Source organism: Eretmochelys imbricata, chromosome 6 (genome assembly GCF_965152235.1).
Source record: "Eretmochelys imbricata isolate rEreImb1 chromosome 6, rEreImb1.hap1, whole genome shotgun sequence".
NCBI classification, from domain to species: Eukaryota; Metazoa; Chordata; order Testudines; family Cheloniidae; genus Eretmochelys; species Eretmochelys imbricata.
In genome coordinates, this window is record NC_135577.1 from 59,241,257 (window position 1) to 59,259,657 (window position 18,401).

The window sequence follows — 18,401 nt, forward strand, 5'->3', positions numbered from 1 at the left end:
GCTGCCCAGCTCTGAAGAAAGCGCAGAAGTAAGGGTGACAATACCACAACCCCCCTAAAATACCCTTGTGACCTCCGCTGCAACTCCCTTTTGGGTCAGGACTCCCAATTTGAGAACCGCTGGTCTGCCCTATGAAATCTGTATAGTATAGGGTAAAAGCACAAAAAAGACCAGATTTCACGGGGAGAGACCAGATTTCACGATCTGTGACACATTTTTCATGGCTGTGAATTTGGTAGGGCCCTAGGGATAATGTATTAAATGCATGCAGCAAGAGATCCACCATATTTTCAAAGAAAATCACACACAAATACAGTCTGCTGAGGTTTAACTTTCAGACTCCATGACAGATAAGTCTCACTCTATCGGGAGCTGCTCTTCGTCTCTTAACTCCCAAGGCTAACACTGCTGTCCTGTTTTCTAAAGGGTCAATCTTTCTTGAAGCTCAGTGTCATGTTTTGATTCCTAACTTCCATGAATCAAATGAGTGTTGAGTTCTGAGATCATTTAATCTTTAATACTAAAGAGAGTTCTTAAATGTTAATTGAAGAAGCAAATTAGTGAGATTTCATGCCTCCCTTGAAATGAAATTTGTGTTGCTGGGAAGAGCTTCCTTTTCCTCTTTCCTGCATTGTGTGAATGCATAGAAGGAAAAGAAGGCAGACAGGAAACAAGATAAAGGCAAAGAGAAAATCCTCTGCAATCCAGTCTTCAAAGGAAACTCATCCTAGAGCCTTTTGAATTCTATGTTAATGCATGTCCCAATCTTGTGAGGCACTGAACATCCTCAACTGCCACTGAACACAATGGCAATTGAGAGCACTCTGCATGTTGCTGGGGCGATCAGTATCTTTCAGGATGAGACCCATTAAACACTGGAGCATCTGATATCCTGCAGAATCAGATCTAAGCAGATGATTTCCTTAATCTCTCAGGCACGTATCAGTTGCTCAACAATTCAGGTTTAGAACTTCTAAATTCAATGGAATGTTGAGTGATGATTCATGTAACAAGATGGGTTAATGTGCGAGGTATTAATTTTCTAGTAATACTCCATATGTACCAACTGGAATGGATACACACACACACACAAATCTATAGCTCTATTTTCATCTTATCAAGGCAATAACGCAATAGTGCAGAGCATTTTGTGGGAATTAATAACTAGTGGTGGATGGTTCCTGAACTCCCCCTCAACCAGGATTTAATTTCTAGGAACTGTCCCATGTCTTATTTGTTGTTAATAAATATATGTATAATATGGGCCAGATTGTTGTGATATGTCCCCTCTACATTGCTACACTCTGGCTACAGGCTTCTGAAACAGCTCTGAGTGGCCATAAGCAGCCTAGTGTAATGCATACTGGAGGCTGAGAAGGCCTGAAGCTGGCCCCAGAATAGGGGAAGCACAAAAGGTAACAAAGTCACTTTCGGCCTCACCTCCTCTGTTCCTACTGTAGCCTAGACAGAACAAAAAATCAACCCTAAGCTCTTCAGGGCAGAGACTGGGTCTTTTTTATGTTTGTGCAGTATCTAGTACAATGGGGCCCTGGAATTTAGGTATCACTGTCAAAAAAAATAAATATAACAACCAGCACTATATGTACGTGTGTGTGTGTAATCTCTATATTTAGATATATCTATATCTATCTATCTAGACAGAAGATAGATATTACATCATAAAAAGCCTGTGGGAAAAAAGAGTAGGTGACCATGTATTTAAAGACAGCATTATTATGCCTATGCACAAAAGGGCTGAATTAAGGTTGTACTGGCAACCTTAATTCTTACGTCCCCTAACATTTGAGGGCTTGCCTTTGCAAACTGAATGAACATTGTTGTTTGGATGTAATTTCCCAAGTTTTTAAAAAACGTAAAAACTGAAAGATATAATTGTCATCCTGTGGTACCATACTGACTCCCACACGTGGGTCATCACCATGATTGGGATATTTAGATCCACAGCACAGCCCTATATCACTTCAGCTAACAGTAACTGGTAGCAATAGATGGCTGTTTTCTTCTAAGCAGACCTGACACTAGAGTGGCATGGAGACACATGCGTTGCCAGTGGATTTTAGAGCTATTTACTAGACATCATAGGAATGTCGAGACTCCAGAATAATGGGATTAATTCCAGGTTCTTTAGGAGAGTGCACTCAAGTGATCACAGATCTCTCTGTCCCTTCTGCTCCTTTCTCCCTCTGCCTCAATCTTGCTCCGGCCCATCTTGCCCTCCCCCAGCCCAGCTTCTGCCTCTCTCTTCTACCTCTTGTTCCTACTCCCATGACCCTCATTGTTGCCCCTCCTTCCCCCGCTCTTGTGCCTGTACCCTCTCTCCTGGCTCCTGCTCCTAACTCTGTTCCTTCCTAGGCTCTTATCCATCCTCCCAGGCAGAGGTCCTGCCCTTGTCTCCACCCTCTGCATCTCTTCCCCTCCAGCACCCTATTCCTTACCCTGCTGCACTCAAGTCAGTTTGTCTCCTTCCTCTCCTCCAAATTGCCTGTGTGCCAGCAGAGATAGCATGGACAGCACAGGAGAGTCTCACTGCCCTCAGTTCTGGTGCCTGGTATCACAGGTACTCCTGGAACCTGGGAGCAGCAATCGCAGTAAAAGTCCTGCTTGGCCTCGGGATGGAGCATGACTAGTCACTCTGCATGTGCAGTCTAGTCAACTTGTAGAAGATGTGAGGGGATGGAGCATGCTCAGTGTAGCTGGATTCATCAGAGAATTTTGCTGCCAAACTGTAACAAGCCTCTACTGAGAATGTGCAAACAGATTTTTCACAGGCATATAGTGTGGCCAAATTTGGGGGGATTTTCACACAGATGTCAAAAGGCAAATCCCTGACTCAAACGCCATACCCATGCTAAATTTCAAGTCCCTGCTCCAAAACATGGATGCAACAAAACAGTTATCAAAAATTTTTTTAACTTGGGCAAAACAAGTTATTTTCCTTAATTTTATTTTGTTAAATAGCTGAACTGTTTTATGTGAAACTTTAAAAAAAAATTCAACTTGAGTTAAGACACCCATCATGGAAAGTTTCAGCCCAAGTGGTTTAAATTTGGCAAAACTGTCAGCAACTGAAAACAGAGTCTTAAAATGGAAAGCATTGGGCAACCTGCACCACTTACAATAAATATAGATCTTTATAAGCTAGCACCATTCTCCGAGTATCCAAGTATATCTTGTGTTGAATATCTAATTAGTAGGGCCCTACCAAATTCATGGCTGTGAAAACACATCATGAACCATGAAATCTGATCTACCCTATGAAATCAGGCACGGAGCCAAGGGCTCCTCCCTGCGCAGGGCTCCAGCTGCTAGTCCAAGCTGGGGATGGGGAGGGATGAGACTTCCTATTCCCATGCAGGAGTGACTCCCAGGGTGGGTCAGACCCATCTCTGGAAATTTCCCCCTGCTGTAGGAAGCTTGGCGGTTCAAGCTGTCACCGCCCCCCTCCACGCAGAGAGGCTGCGGCTTGTGCTATCACCTCCCAACGTGGAGAGGCTGAGGCTGCAACTGTCACGCACACCCTTGTGCAGAGAGGCTGCGGCTCCAACTGTCATCCCCTGCATGGAGAGACTGCGGCTCCAGCTGTCACCTCCCACCCACTCAGGCAGGAGACTGCCAGGAAAACCAGACCTATGGTAACCCACCCTCCATACCCTGTGACTCTCACTTCTGCGCTGCTGCTAGCGCTGGCTTTAGAGCTAGGCACTCAGCCAGCAGCCTTCCTCTCTGATTGCCCAGCTCTGAAGGCAGCGCCCCTGCCAGCAGCAGGGCAGAAGTAGGGCGGCGATCCCATAACCCACCTACAATAGCCTTGTGACCCTTGCACCCTGACCGCCTTTTGGGACAGTACCCCCACAGTTACAAGCATGTAAAATTTCAGATGTAAACATGAAACAGTAATTTTACCCCCTGGCCGTGAAATTGACCAAAACAGACCATGAATTTGGTAGGGCCCTACCAATTAGATTGTACGCTCCTTGATTAAAATCTTTCTCTTTGTCTTCATATATAACACCAATATATTACTGGTGCTTAAATAATTAATATTTTGTATTTCTATAGCCAAGAATTTTGAAGTGTTTTACAAACGTTAAGTCTCAGCACCCATGTGAACTAAGGAAGTACCATTATCCCATTTTACAGAAGGGGAAACTGAGTCACAAAAATGATTTGACTTTCTCAAGGATACACTGTGAGTTTGTGGAAGACTATGAATAGAACACAGATCTCCTTACTTTCAGCGCTGTTTTTACATCAAAACCCATTTTTCCTTATAGTAGTTATTAGGGCTGTCAAGCGATTAAAAAAATTAATCGCAATTAATCACACTGTTAAACAATAATAGAATACCATTTATTTACATATTTTGGATGTTTTCTACATTTTAAAATATATTCATTTCAATTATAACAGAATACAAAGTGTACAGTGCTCACTTTATATTTATTTTTATTACAAATATTTGCACTGTAAAAAGCAAAGGAAATAGTATTTTTCAATTCACCTAATACAAGTGCTCTCATACAATCTCTTTACATTAAATTTGAACTTACAAATGTAGAATTATGTACAAAAAAACCACACACCTGCATTCAAAAATAAAACAATGCAAAACTTTAGAGCCTGCAAGTCCACTCCGTCCTATTTCTTGTTCAGCCAATCACTCAGACAAACAAACTTGTTTATATTTGCAGGAGATAAGGCTGCCCGCTTCTTGTTTACGTCACCTGAAAGTGAGAACGGATGTTCTCATGGCATTGTTATAGCCAGCATTGCAAGATATTTATGTGCCAGATGTGCTAAAGAGTCATATGTCCCTTCATGCTACAACCACTATTCCAGAGGACATGTGTCCATGCTGATGACGAGTTCTGCTTGATAACAATCCAAAACAGTGCGGACCGACGCATGTTCATTTTCATCATCATGAGTCAGATGCCACCAGCAGAAGACTGGATTTTCTTTTTTGGTAGTTTGGGTTCTGTAGTTTCCACATCAGAGTGTTGCTCTTTTAAGATTTCTGAAAGCATGCTCCACACCTCACCCCTCTCAGATTTTGGAAGGCACTTCAGATTCTTAAACCTTTGGTTGAGTGCTGTAGCTATTTTTAGAAATCTCACATTGGTACCTTCTTTGCATTTTGTCAAATCTGCTGTGAAAGTGTTCTTAAAATAAACAGCATGTGCTGAGTCATCATCCAAGACTACTATAACATGAAATATTTGGCAGAATGTGGGTAAAATAGAGCCAGAGACATATAATTCTCCACCAATGAGTTCAGTCACAAATTTAATTAACATATTATTTTCTTTAATGAGTGTCATCAGCATAGAAGCATAGTGTCCTCTGAAATAGTGGCCGAAGCAGGAAGGGCCATACAAAAGTTTAGCAGATCTGGCAAGTAAATACCTTGCAATGTCCGCTAAAAAAGTCCCATGCGAACACCTGTTCTCACTTTCTGTTGACAATGTAAATAAGACGTGGGCAGCATTATCTCCCATAAATGTAAACAAACTTGTTTGTCTTAGCAATTTGCTGAACGAGAAGTAGAACTGAGTGGACTTGTAGGCTCTAAAGTTTTGCATTGTTTTGTTTTTGAGTGCAGTTATGTAACAAAAAAAAAAATCTACATTTGTAAGTCGCACTTTCACAATAAAGAGATTGCACTACAGTACTTGTGCGAGGTTAACTGAAAAATACTGTTTCTTTTATCATTTTTACAGTGAAAATATTTGTAATAAAAAATAATACAGAGTGAGCAGTGTACGTTTTGTATTCTATGTTGCAACTGAAATCAATATATTTGAAAATGTAGAAAAACATCCAAAAATATTTAATAAATTTCAATCGGTATTCTATTGTTTAACAATGCGATTAAAACTGAGATTAATCACAATTAATTTTTTATCACTATTTTTTGAGTTAATTGCATGAGTTGACTGCGATTAATTGATTGCCCTAGTAATTATAGTTACTAAGAAATATGCCATGCAACAACCATATATTGAATAGCTGTCACTATTCTGGTGAGTGTAAATGTGAAAGTACAGATTTTTAACAAATTCATGGAGGTGTTTTTAAGATAAAGGACTCGCGATACATTTATCGTGATTTTTGATACATCTTCTGCTCCTAGAATTCATAGGCCGTAGATATTTCAAAAGGCATCTATCACTGTGGTATCTGTTTCCTTTTAAAATCAAAGTTGTCTAGCTCCATTGTTGGAAAATGAGTCTTTGGAACTGAATCCTTTTTAAAAATTAAAACAGCAATATTAATGTTTTAATGTTGCCTTTGTGCACAAATGGGGTAACCTGTCTGTAAGTGTTTTAGTATACAGATTTGTATTACTCCAGGGGGAATGCTGTGCTAACTTGCTGACACAGTACATTGCACTGAACTGAGAGATAATTTTAACAAGTTATCCAAGTGTATGCATATGTGTTATATATTTTAACCACCTATTGTCTCAACTTGCATGTTTCCTCTAGAGTCTTTGTATTTTTAAAAACTATCATTTAATTTAAAAAGTATGTTAAATCACAGAGAACTGAGCTTCAATATTAAGCAATTTCACCTAAGGCAAGAAATTCAGAATCAGGCTGGGAACACTAGAATAATATGGGTTTCAGAGTAACAGCTGTGTTAGTCTGTATTCGCAAAAAGAAAAGGAGTACTTGTGGCACCTTAGAGACTAACCAATTTATTTGAGCATAAGCTTTCGTGAGTGAGCTGTAGCTCACGAAAGCTTATGCTCAAATAAATTGGTTACTCTCTAAGGTGCCACAAGTACTCCTTTAGAATAATACGCTGTCCTTAACTTAGCCTGTGGTAAGTAGAATTATGTACAAAATGAGTAGAATTGCAATACATGTGATAACACACCACACTGTTCTGAGAACCATTATGCTCTGATCACAAAGCATGGTAAAAAAAAAAAAATCACTGAAATCAGAGCTGGAAGAGACCTAGTATGTTACCCAGTCCATCTCTTGGAGCCAGCACAGGCTTGTTCTCTACAGCATAATTTCCAGTGGTTTGTACATTTTCGTCCCAAAAGATGGAGATGCTGCACCTTTCCTTCAGAAGTCTGTTCCACAGATTCATTCACCTGACTGTCAGGAATTTTTTCTTGATATTCAAATACTGTTCCACTCTGAAAAGTGACTATTTAAAAAGGGCCCCATCTTATTCCACAGATGTGCTCCCTGTGTATCAGGGTCACATTTCCCAACTTTAGTGACTAAAGTATGTTTTGACTGTTAGCCCTGCAGAGCTAGTAGAGTTCAGAGGGAGCTGGATTCTATTCCATCTTGTGCACAGTCAGTAGAATTGGCTACTCACAGTTCCAGGCAGTTACATCAGTGCATAAGAGGCAATGGGGCAGCACAGGAATTACTGAGGACCAATGTTGGACTTTAGAACCTTTATTACAGCTGATGATGTATGAAAAGGAAAGAGTCCACCATGACTCTCAAATCCCCAGGGTAGTTTGCAGCACTGGCAATTGAAAAAAAAAAAAAAAAGCATCTTTTTACATATAAACTGAGCCCATATGACAGGAGAACCTGAAAGACAAACTTTTACAGAGTAACTTTTCAGAGTAGAAGTGCACTTTGACTGCTGAGCATTCTTGTGTACTTAGTTGTCTCACTCCCCTATTCCCAGTATAGTCCTACTACAGTATTTCCTTTATATTGAGATCTTTAAGCAGACCCAGGTTAAGTTACATTGGCCTACTCTTATTTCTTGGAGTCACCTTTTTCAGAGAAATTGTACTTTATTGTGATAGTGTCACTTAGGGTAATGAAGGATAGATCAGTGGCCTGGGAGGAAACTCAACTTTACTTCATTTATTTGCTTTCTAGGGTTTAGATCTGACCTTCACAATTCTCTCACCATATTTTTTGCAAGGAACAAGAAGAATGAGACAATCTGAAGACTCTCAGAAAGTTATTCAAAAGAGGCTGTGCTGTGAAGGGGAAATCTTTGCATTTTGACAGATACAATATTTTTATCTCCTGCTTGAGAAATGATAACAGAATAACCAGATTTTATTCAAGAAAAGTCTCATGAGTGGGGAGTGCAGAGGCAGTGTACTCAATCACACCAGGACACGAGAACCTCTTGTGATCAGTGCTCTGAACACGGTTCCCAGCTATCTGGGCGATCCGAGAAGTTCCTTCTCTTCCTCCTCTTGTTACAGAAACACCAGCAACTTATTGCTACTATGGTCTCTCTAAATAATAGGACCCATTCTCCCCTTCCCAGTTCCTCACTGGAATACAGATTTAATTCAGTCACACAAGATCTCAGGCACTACACACTGAGAAAACATACTCATCTAAGCATGCCCAATGTATCCTAACATTCCAGTCAGTGACTGAATGTCACAGGAAATATCTGCAGTACTATAACACAGGAACAAGAAGGTAAAAGTGAAAGGTTGGGGAGTAAAAGAACATTGGCCTATTTCACTGCACTGAACCATGACAAACAGTGTTCAAGAAATGAATGCTAAAGAAACAAAATCTGAAGCCGTTTCCAGTGTGGCTCATTCTACACATCTTTCCAAAAGCCAACCCTTCCCCAAGAATTACTTACGTCTGTGGAGCTGGGGCTAGGCAGGGACACAGGCTGAACAGATGCGGGGAAAGTAAATGTGGTCTCTGTCTTTTCATTTTCAGGGGAGTCAGGATGACTGGATAGAGGGGATGTGGGGGTCAGAGCCCCAAATCCCAGCACCGTGTTGTATTTAGGTGGACGACCTACACATTAACAAAAGGGAACAAAAAGAAGGGGGGGGGGGGAAATGATCTTACATACCTTTGGCCAGTGGTCCTCATTGGCTAGCATGAAAAAGGAAATGATGTAGCACAGAGATGAAGTTAATATAGGAGTCACAAGTGGAAGAAGAGAAGCAAAGATTTTAACATTTTTTTAGAAACATACAAGTGGAATTTTTCAAGAAATGAATGCTTGAAGAAAAATGTATATCAGAGGAGTGCGAAAACAGGCTCTGCTAAGGGTCAAAGAGTCACGCTCCCAAGTGCAGAGTGGGGCCTTTTTTCATTCCTAGCAATGAGACTGTCCAGGTATCAGGAAATCGTGCTGGCACCAAACCCACAGACAAGCTGCAATGATTTCTGTTAGTTCAATTTGTCTACTGTTATCCCACCTCTCCCTATCTATCCTTTGCCAGCATATACCTACCCAAAAGTCCTTCTCTCAGAGCCAGCATTCACCATTTCAAGTCTCCTTTTCTTCCCTACATCTCCTATAGGTCAGCACCTCCCATCTCAGACCTATGCCCACTATCTCAACGGCAGGTACTACTGTACTTCCCATGACCCCAAGCACCTTCCAAACTAACTCTACCAAGCTGAAGTTTCCAATTCTTAGATTCTTTCCTAAGCTTCTATAGTCAAGCACCCACTGCCCCAATCATATATATCTATTGTAGACTCCTTTAGAAAAGAACTAAGTGCAAAATCTGCTAAGAACAGCCTTCATAAAACTGAGATATTAGCTATGTACTGTATGATTATGTAAAACTGTATGCGCTTAGCACTCTCCCCATCTTTCCACATCCCAAGTTACTTTACGGATCTGGAAAGATCATAAGGAATAAAAATCTAGGAATAATTACCCAGCTCTTATCATTAGGGCCCTATCAAATTCATGGTCCATTTTGGTCATTTTCACAACCACAGTATTTTAAAATTGTAAATTTCATTTCAGGTATTTAAACCTGAAATTTCATGGTGTTGTAATTGTAGGGGTCCTGACCCAGAAAGGAGTTTTTTTTGGGGGGAGGGTTGCAAGGTTATTGTGTGTGTGGGTGGGGTGGGGGTTGTGGTACTGCCACCCTTACTTCTGCGCTGCTGCCTGCAGAGCTGGGCCCTCAGCAGCTGCCACACTCTGGCCACCCAGCTCTGAAGGCAAAAGCACAGAAGGAAGGGTGGTATGGTACAGTATGGTATGGCCACCCTTACTTCTGCGCTGCTGCTAGTGGGGTGCTGCCTTCAGAGCTGGGCACCCAGCCACCACTCACTGGAAACCCAGCTCTGAAGGCAGTGCAGAAGTAAAGGTGGCAATACTGCGCCCCCCCTAAAATAATCTTGTGACCCTCCCTACAACTCCCTTTTGGGTCAGAACCTCCAATTTGAGAAATGCTGGTCTCCCCCATGAAATCTGTATAGTATAGGGTAAAAGCACACAAAAAGATTTCATAGTGGGAGACCAGATTTCATGGTCTGTGATGCATTTTTCATGACCATGAATTTTGTAGGGCCCTATTATAACAGTATTTACAGACTGCCAGGCTATACCCAGTACATGCTGCACCTTGCACTTGAGTTCTAGATACTTTCCAGAAAGATGTACATCCTTGGAAAGAATCTTTGATGGTGATGTCCACAGCTGAAATTTCTGACATGGCCTACAGCATCTAGAATTAAACCAAAGCCCTAAAGGGCACAGGGGTGCACAAACTAGCCTCTTAATATACTGCTATATTAATTCAAATAATAAAACTACTGTAGGCCCCAAATCTTGTCCATCCCATTTGAAAATATGTTACTAATCTGGTGCTGATGAGGGGTGTACACTCACAACAGAGAGTGAAAATAAGGACAGGAAGACAGCATTGTGCAAAAACAGTCTAAGAAAATACCATGTATACACATATGTAATCTTTTGCATTTAAAAATCTATAAGTAATTCTTCACACAATGTTATATAATGGATTTAAAGGTCATTGAAAACATTACTATATGAAGGAACATAGTCTTATGTACAGTGCACATATATTATTTCACACACACTCACTCACTCACACACACACACTCACTCACTCGTTTTCTTGTCTTTCTTTTTTGAAAACATATTTAAAGTAATGGAAGGTGGCACTGGAAACTGATGTCCTTTATTTATTCAGAGACAGCATGCCAGCAGAAGTGCAAATTTATCTATACTGCCCCACCTATGTGCTTCCATCCTGCACTGAAGAGGCTGCCTCAAGGAGAGCAAGGGTCATTCGAATACCTGACCTCTTGGCCAAGAATACCAACTTTGGAAATGATCACTGCTACTTATTATCATGGTTTGTGTCATGTAGGCACCTGTTCAATATACACTGGACTGGGATCATCAGCTCATCTAACCCACCAAACAGCCACCAAAGAATTAAAGATTTTCAGTCACTACTATCCTCGGACAGATTCAGATCAATAACTTGGAGGTGAAATGTTACGTATTCCATAACTAATATCCTGAGCCATCTAGTCTGTTACACACACACACACACACACACACACACACACACACACACACACACACACTGCTTCATACACAGTCTCAGGTTCATCACCCCACATATAAAATACACAGACCTCTGACTTTAATCACAAACTATACAGCATTCTTGCTCTTTTCTTGGGTGGTCATGATGTTAGATTGCTTGGTCATTTGTTTTTGGACAGCAAACCAAAGAGCAGAGAAGCCGTGTTGGAAACCATTAAGAGCCATTAAAGGCGAGCATCAGAAGTTAGGGAAAGATTTTCTTTTCAGATCTGGTTGGCAGATCTCAGCTCTGATATTCAGCACCACACACAGAAAGAGAACAAAACAGTTAAGCTCCATTGTAATGTTCCAAGAGATAAATTTTATCCTTAAAAGTAAGAGTTTTAAAATGTGATCTGCTCTGCACAAGAACTGCTGCTCTGTAGGTGAATTCCACTAAATAACGTTTAGTAGCTATAAGAAAGACCCTCCTTTTTCGCAGGACAGGTGGCATTTTAAGGTTCCAAGACGGTAGTTGTTTCTGAAGAGTGCCTAAGGTAAGTGGGTAGCTTTCCCCGTGAAAGTGAAAATGCTTTGGGGATCCTTCCCTTAGAAAAGCAACACACTGTGGGGAACGAGCTCTTCACACTCTGAATTTCCCTTCCTGTAAGATTAAATACACTTTCCCCATAATGTTTTGCTTTCCTGGCAGTAACACTGCAGTTTAGGCAGTATTAAGAGCACCTTGGCAGCAACTCTCTTCCATTAAATGGTGTTCCAACACCTTACCTTACACTGTTCTGTATATTGTCTCACTTCTGTAGAGTGAGACTGAAATGCTGCCTTGAACTGCTCCAAAAAGCCAGCTACGCTAACCCCAGAAATGTTGGTTCTTGTTTACCATTGGAATTTATTGTGCAAATTCAGTATCACAAAATCCTTCACTTTCACTTTCTTTCCATCCTCAAGGGGACTGCTGATGGCAGACAGAGAAATAATCATACAGCAAGATGGCATTGTTGAGAATAACTCACCTCTTTTACGTGTCCCAGGATGCATTGTGCTGTTCAGGTATGTGACTGCACTCTTCTTACGCTTTAAAGAGGAGGAAAACAACTTTAGCTGGCTAATTTTTTGTAATAATTAAATCTGTTAGAGCTCAGGCAGAGCAGTACAGTACAAACTGGGCTTAATGTCTGTCCTGTTCTTGGGAACGTATCTTTGGAAATGTTAGCCTTCCATTCTGCTTCTGACATCTGGACTACTGCAGGCCAGTGCACAAGCTGACCTCCTAATGGCAGGACCAATACTCACTGCCATTTAATGCCAGGTTTATAATGCGGGTGGTGTGGAGGGGGAGAGAAGTATTAAGCAGAAATAACTGTATTTACTATATAAAACCCTGAGGGCCACATCACTACATTGGTCTCTCAAACTATAATGACAGCCTGTTTAGCTGGGCTTCGGAGATCTTAGTAGGTAGCAACATGGCAGCAGTACAGAATGAAATTGCCAGCTTCCCCCCCAGTAAGAGACTGATACCTCAGGCTCAAAAACGGCTCCACTGTACACTGGATTTGCTGTTGTTCTTCTTTTCCTCTCTTGTCTCTTACTTTGGATTTCTTGTGAAAAGAAAGGTTCAGGTTAGAAATCATGGATTCAGAAAGCATATAACAATGTCTGCGTTATATAGTCTGCAAGCAAGTTCTAACTGTGAGGCTTTCCATGGGAAGCCAACAAAGCTGAAGACAGCCATCTCTACTACACTCCTGGGTTTGAAAACCAATACATAATGATAAAAATAAATACACTGCCAGTTTGGTTTATGAAATGGTTGGCTGCCCCTCCCAAATGAGAGCATCTGAACACAAATATTTTATAGTGAAGTTCAACATAATTGGGAACCTAAATACAGTAGCATGCGAGGAAACCTCATTGCTATTTAAGGCAAATATAGTTAGGCTTTGAAGGATTCGATTTTTAATCAGTAAATGTCAAAAACATCTATACACACACACAAATTGACAAAAAGGAAATTTCCATTGATAATCAAAATTTATAGATAGCCAAAGTAAGAAAAATGCTGCTTGAAAACTGAGAGTTTGACTAAAGGATATTTACTTTGTTTACTTTGATGTGATGTTGAGAATTTGTGTTTTAATGGTTATAAAGCTTTAAATTTTTGAATCTCAACTCCTACTGTCATTAAATACTAGCTGTCTGACCCACAATTTTCCACAATTGTGAAAATTCAAATAGATAAAAATGGAAAAAAATTGCTTAGAACCTTTGTGCAACTATGAAAATATAAATAAATAAAAATAGAAAAAAATGCTTTAAAATAAGCATTTATATTATTTGTTGAAATTATAAAAATAAAAATTGATTTCTGCTGAGCCTAAATTTAGTACAGTGATGTGCAAGTCCTTGAATTTCTGCAGATTTAGGCTTGATTTCATTGTAGGTGAGGACTAAAGAAATTATCAGAACTACTGAAATCCAGTAACCCAGCATGTTCACCAATTTACAGAACTGAGAAATCCAGAGAAGGGGTTAAGGTACGCTGACCTATTAGGTAACTTCTTCACACATAAGGGCTACACAACAGTCAATTAGTTTTTTCATAGTTTCCTCTCAGACAGCAGAGCATGCACTGCCTCCCCAACCATTGATCTCAGATAACTAAGCAATTGCTTTGTTTCCATGTAACAAGGGAAAAGGAGCTGAGGGGGCAGGGATAAGTTGCACCCAGTGCTATATGAGCATAGCCCAAGTGTGATCTTTTCCTTGGTGCAAGGGAAAAAAAAGAGTGCACTTCACACAAGAACATTTGGGACTTTTACTTCCAATCTAGAATTGCTGAGAAACAGGAGAGCTCAGGAACCATTCTCAGTTACTTTTCTTACCTTCCAGATGGTCATGTGTAACCAGTCCCAAAGATACCATGAAGGCAAGTTTCTGTGTCAGAGAGAGAGAACAGAGTTCATTCTAGTTACAGTCATTATCAGGAGCAATTTCATTTAGCCCAAAGTCAGCTGGTAGCCAACCAAGTAAGGAAAATATTACTAATTCTTTGTTCTTATATAGCACTTTTCATCTGTAGATCTCAAATTGCTTTCCAAAGGAGAGACACTAGACCTATTTTACAGATGTGGAGAAAAAGTCAGAGACAGGGAGAAGCAACTTCCACAATGTCATACAAGAAGTCACTGGCAGACTGAACGGACTCAAGGTCTCAACTCCCAAACCATCACTGGCCCTTAGTAGATACCAGCACAATTCAATTGCCAACTAAACATTGCTGGTTACAGAGCAACAAAATCCTCACTGTTTGATTCCCAAAGTATTTAACATTGTGAGCCACCAGGTAGGGGCTCTGGAAACCACTGGTACTCTGAGGACCACAGTTCAAGAACTACTACTCTAACACCACCAAAAGAAGGTTTCAACAACTCTGCCAATTTTGGCAGTCAGAATCAATTCAAACAGTTGGTACAATAAGGTGGCAAAGATAACCCAATAAATCTGGGGCTATTCTTGGATCCTCAGCTGTACTTAGATCTATAGGGTCAGCCCTCACTGAGAAAGGTAGAGCTTCTCCTTGAGTATCTCATAGGGCCTCTTTTTGTACCACCTGCCTTTGGATCTGAGCCCTGTCCAGGAGCTTGAGTTGAAACTAGGTGAACGATAGTGAAAAGGATAGCAACGGACCTCTGTCCTTGATCTTACTTAGTTTCCAGGCCCTCTCAAGGTGTGTGGTCTGGTGGATCTGGACTTCAGCTTGTCCCATGGGAGAAAAGAAGGACTGAGTACCAATTCAGAAGCAGCACCTGAAAGGTGCTGTTTGAGAGACCTTTAGTGCCTTTTCTATGAGGAAAGGCTGGAGAAAGAATTCAGTCTTATGAGCACAGGAGAGAGGAAGGGGTGCAAAATAATACAGAAATTGACCACCACCATGACAAGTGACTCACCCCAAGGAACCTCAGACACCAGGAGTTAGGATTGACAACATCTTTCCACAGCAAGATGAGCACCATTTGAACCCGTTTTATCTTTTTGTTTTGAAGTTTTGGCCATGTCTTTGTTATAGCAATGGACTTAACATGGCACTGATAGAACAGGAAATAATAGGTCCAGTAATAATGCCCCATGATACAATGCTACATATTTCAACTAGTAATAGATTCACTCGTAAATCGCTTTTCAAGATTAACCAGAAAGACGGTTTAGAAAGAATTTGGCTAAGAGGGCAAAAACAACAAATGATGGAGCAAAGAATGGGAAGGACACAGATTAACAATCACACTGCTATTGCAGTTGAAAGGAATCGACAACATTCAGAGCCATGGCTCCTATTATCACTTCAGTTCTAAACATGCAGTTCTCTAACGATCACAGCTTTTTAGAGGGTCCGTATTATGGTGCAGTTGCACCCAAGAATAGAAATCTGTACTGGCAATACTCAAAGATGAAACCAATGGCCACTATGAACCTAGCTACACTACAAAATACAGATGAGTTAGGGAACGTGGTTGCAACATGATTAGATACCCACTACACAACACATTTTAATTGTAACCAGGCCCGATGTTTTGTAGTGTAGACAGGAACTAAGAAATGCCCATTCAGAAAAAGGGATCAGACCATCTGGACTTAAGTTGGGATAGGTTTATAACCTGTCTGTCTTACGATCAAAAGAAGTACCAACAGCAGAGGCTCTATGGCAAAAATGTTCCTTTCTTTCCTGTTTACTAGAATAAAGTTGTCAAGACGGTAAAAGCTTTTCAAGCAAGATAAAGATAACTCTCTAGTCTAGGGAATGATTCTACAAGTCTGAGATCTCAAAGGTATGGAAATCAAAAGATGTACTGTATGCTGGGTGAGCTGTTTGAAGGGTATTCTGAACATTTAGGAGTAAAAAGCTCAAGAGTCCACAATTCTGCCAGTTCTGAACAATTTTATGCGCTATTTACATTTAGATTTATTATTCCCCATCCTTATTTCTCAGTCCTCTCCAGCAAGAACACTGAAAGGAAAGCAAATGAGTCTTCAAAAGGGAACAGGGAAAAAAAAAGATTGTGTGTGAGAAAGAGTGTGTCTGTGTAGGGTGAGGGGGAAATGAGGAAACAAATAGATATGCTATATTCCATCCTGGTTTATGGCGTTTTTTGAAAGATAGAATGACTCCTTTTTCTCCTAGGGAGAGAACACCGAATTTGCTCTGATACCTGTGGATTTTCTTCTCGTTTTGGCTTGGGTGCAGCTGGTGGAGTAATGGTACGACTCTCTGTTTGCTTCTCCTCTGCTTCCACATGGGGTTTAATAGTCTGAAAAGAAACAAGTACAACTCAATACTAAGAGAGCATTTTTTAGTTAGAGAAAAACTAAGTGAAATGAGTAATTTCAGTTTAGTAGAACAACGGAAAAACAGTTGTAGAACAAACTGGCAGTGTCCCAAAAAGAGATTTGCTCCAGGAATGTGAGGGAAGTTTAAATAATGTGTCCTGCTTTGGCAAAGAAACAGAACAGGCCCAAACCCAAGAACGTGCAGCATCACAGCAACTCAGGCAACCCAATCAAACAACCACACAAGTGATAAAGGTCATGCTGCAGTTAACATTTTTGGTAGAAATATTTATAAAGCTGCATGAAAAGTGGATTGATTACAGACCAGCTGAAGCCTTATGGAAAATCATTCTATGAAAAGCCCCTGTTCAGAACCCATTCTGAATGGTATATACATTCTCCATTTCTTTCCCTTCATTTGTCATTATGAGTAACATTTGCCTGAAAACTGGCACTGTGACTCCTAAGAGCTCAGATATTCCTGTGGCTTATTTCCTCCCTGAAGTCAGAATCCTTGGCTCTCAACATCACAATTACCAGCATGGTGACCCTCAGTTTGTGGCACGGCTGTGATGTCACAAACTCAAGAGTGAGGAGATGAATGAAGTCTTTAAACCACGATTTGAGGACTTCAATAGCTCAGATACAGGTGAGAAGTTCATCGCAGGAGTGGGTGGGTGAGATTCTGTGGCCTGCATTGTGCAGGTCAGACTAGATGATCATAATGGTCCCTTCTGACCTTAATATCTATGAATCTATGAATGCTGAAGAGAGACAAATTTTGTTTTGTGTAAATATCCTTAATCATAAAGATTAAGAAAATCATACCAAAAGACTGTACACAGATAATTAAATCATCGTTACTTGTCTCAGAATGTTTTTCAAAGTTTTCCTGACTGTCAGCAGTTCTTAAATAATAAACAAATGGTGCTGACATCAAAGAAATATCAGCATCAAAGATGCAACATTGTGGACATGCAGCACAGGGATTCATCTAGCTCATAGGTAACAGGCATGCACTGTTGCAGAGCACAGTTTGTAAATCTGCCTTAAAAGATATGCAACAACCTACCTCTGTGAATTTAGTGACGTGATAGTGCATCTTTTATGCACAAAATTGTCCATAGTGGACAACTCCAAGGTACATTAATCGACAAGGAAGTGTCTGTAGTGAAACCAAAGATTTCACATGAACTGAATTGGAAAAGTCTACAATTATGACCCAATTATATCATTTTATTTGAAGTTGCGTATTATTTTTTAGGACTTCTTCCCCATTTGCTCTTTCCTGAAGTGAGATTTAATAACTAAATATCTAGAAACTCTATTTTTGAGGCATTTCTTCCATCCATTCAAGCTCAGGTCACTCATGGGAGTCTTAACCAACCTCAAGAAGCTGAATGGCCATTCTGTTTCCCTGCAATTTAAAAGGGGATTCAGAGGAGAACACAAATCAACAGGCTCCAGCATCAAAGCAAATGCGGCCGGATTCTCTTACTAAACAGGCCTTGTTAAATATTTTGAATAGTTATTATTCCTCTACTGTCCATTGTTTATAATTTAAAGAAGTTTAGAAATAAACAAATATTTTGTTCCTGTGTTTCTAAAGGACCGGACATGAACATGGCTTTTGGTATACTGTGACCTAATATTGTCTGTGTGTCAGCATCATCAGAGATATCAGCACACCTCAGATGAACATTTGCTGCTGATCCAGTAGGGGGAGCACCAAATTACTAAAGAACAGTAATGAT

General features: G+C 40.4%; 2 protein-coding genes across 8 annotated transcripts in view; one reads left to right on the forward strand and one right to left on the reverse strand.

Moving 5' to 3' along the window:
• The window catches only part of LARGE2 (LARGE xylosyl- and glucuronyltransferase 2), an 81,639-nt gene that overhangs the window by 61,527 nt on the left and 1,711 nt on the right, over positions 1-18,401 (forward strand). For 2 of the 3 annotated variants that reach the window (XR_013346343.1, XR_013346342.1), the window contains exons 17-18: positions 12,271-12,372; positions 16,502-16,578. Coding sequence is in view for 1 of the 3 variants with exons in the window: in XM_077818591.1 (XP_077674717.1) it covers positions 12,271-12,372; positions 16,502-16,526 (127 nt within the window). In the remaining 2 variants the exon portion in view is untranslated. Of the gene's footprint in view, positions 1-12,270; positions 12,373-16,501; positions 16,604-18,401 lie in introns of those variants that run through there. The other variant, XM_077818591.1, reaches the window with a different exon arrangement.
• The window catches only part of PHF21A (PHD finger protein 21A), a 245,567-nt gene that overhangs the window by 10,657 nt on the left and 216,509 nt on the right, over positions 1-18,401 (reverse strand). For 4 of the 5 annotated variants that reach the window (XM_077818598.1, XM_077818594.1, XM_077818595.1 and 1 more), the window contains 5 exons: positions 16,530-16,628; positions 14,208-14,259; positions 12,844-12,923; positions 12,336-12,396; positions 8,623-8,786 (listed from right to left, as the gene is read on the reverse strand). In XM_077818598.1, the coding sequence (XP_077674724.1) occupies positions 8,623-8,786; positions 12,336-12,396; positions 12,844-12,923; positions 14,208-14,259; positions 16,530-16,628 (456 nt within the window). Of the gene's footprint in view, positions 1-8,622; positions 8,787-8,844; positions 8,868-12,335; positions 12,397-12,843; positions 12,924-14,207; positions 14,260-16,529; positions 16,629-18,401 lie in introns of all 5 variants that reach the window. The other variant, XM_077818597.1, reaches the window with a different exon arrangement.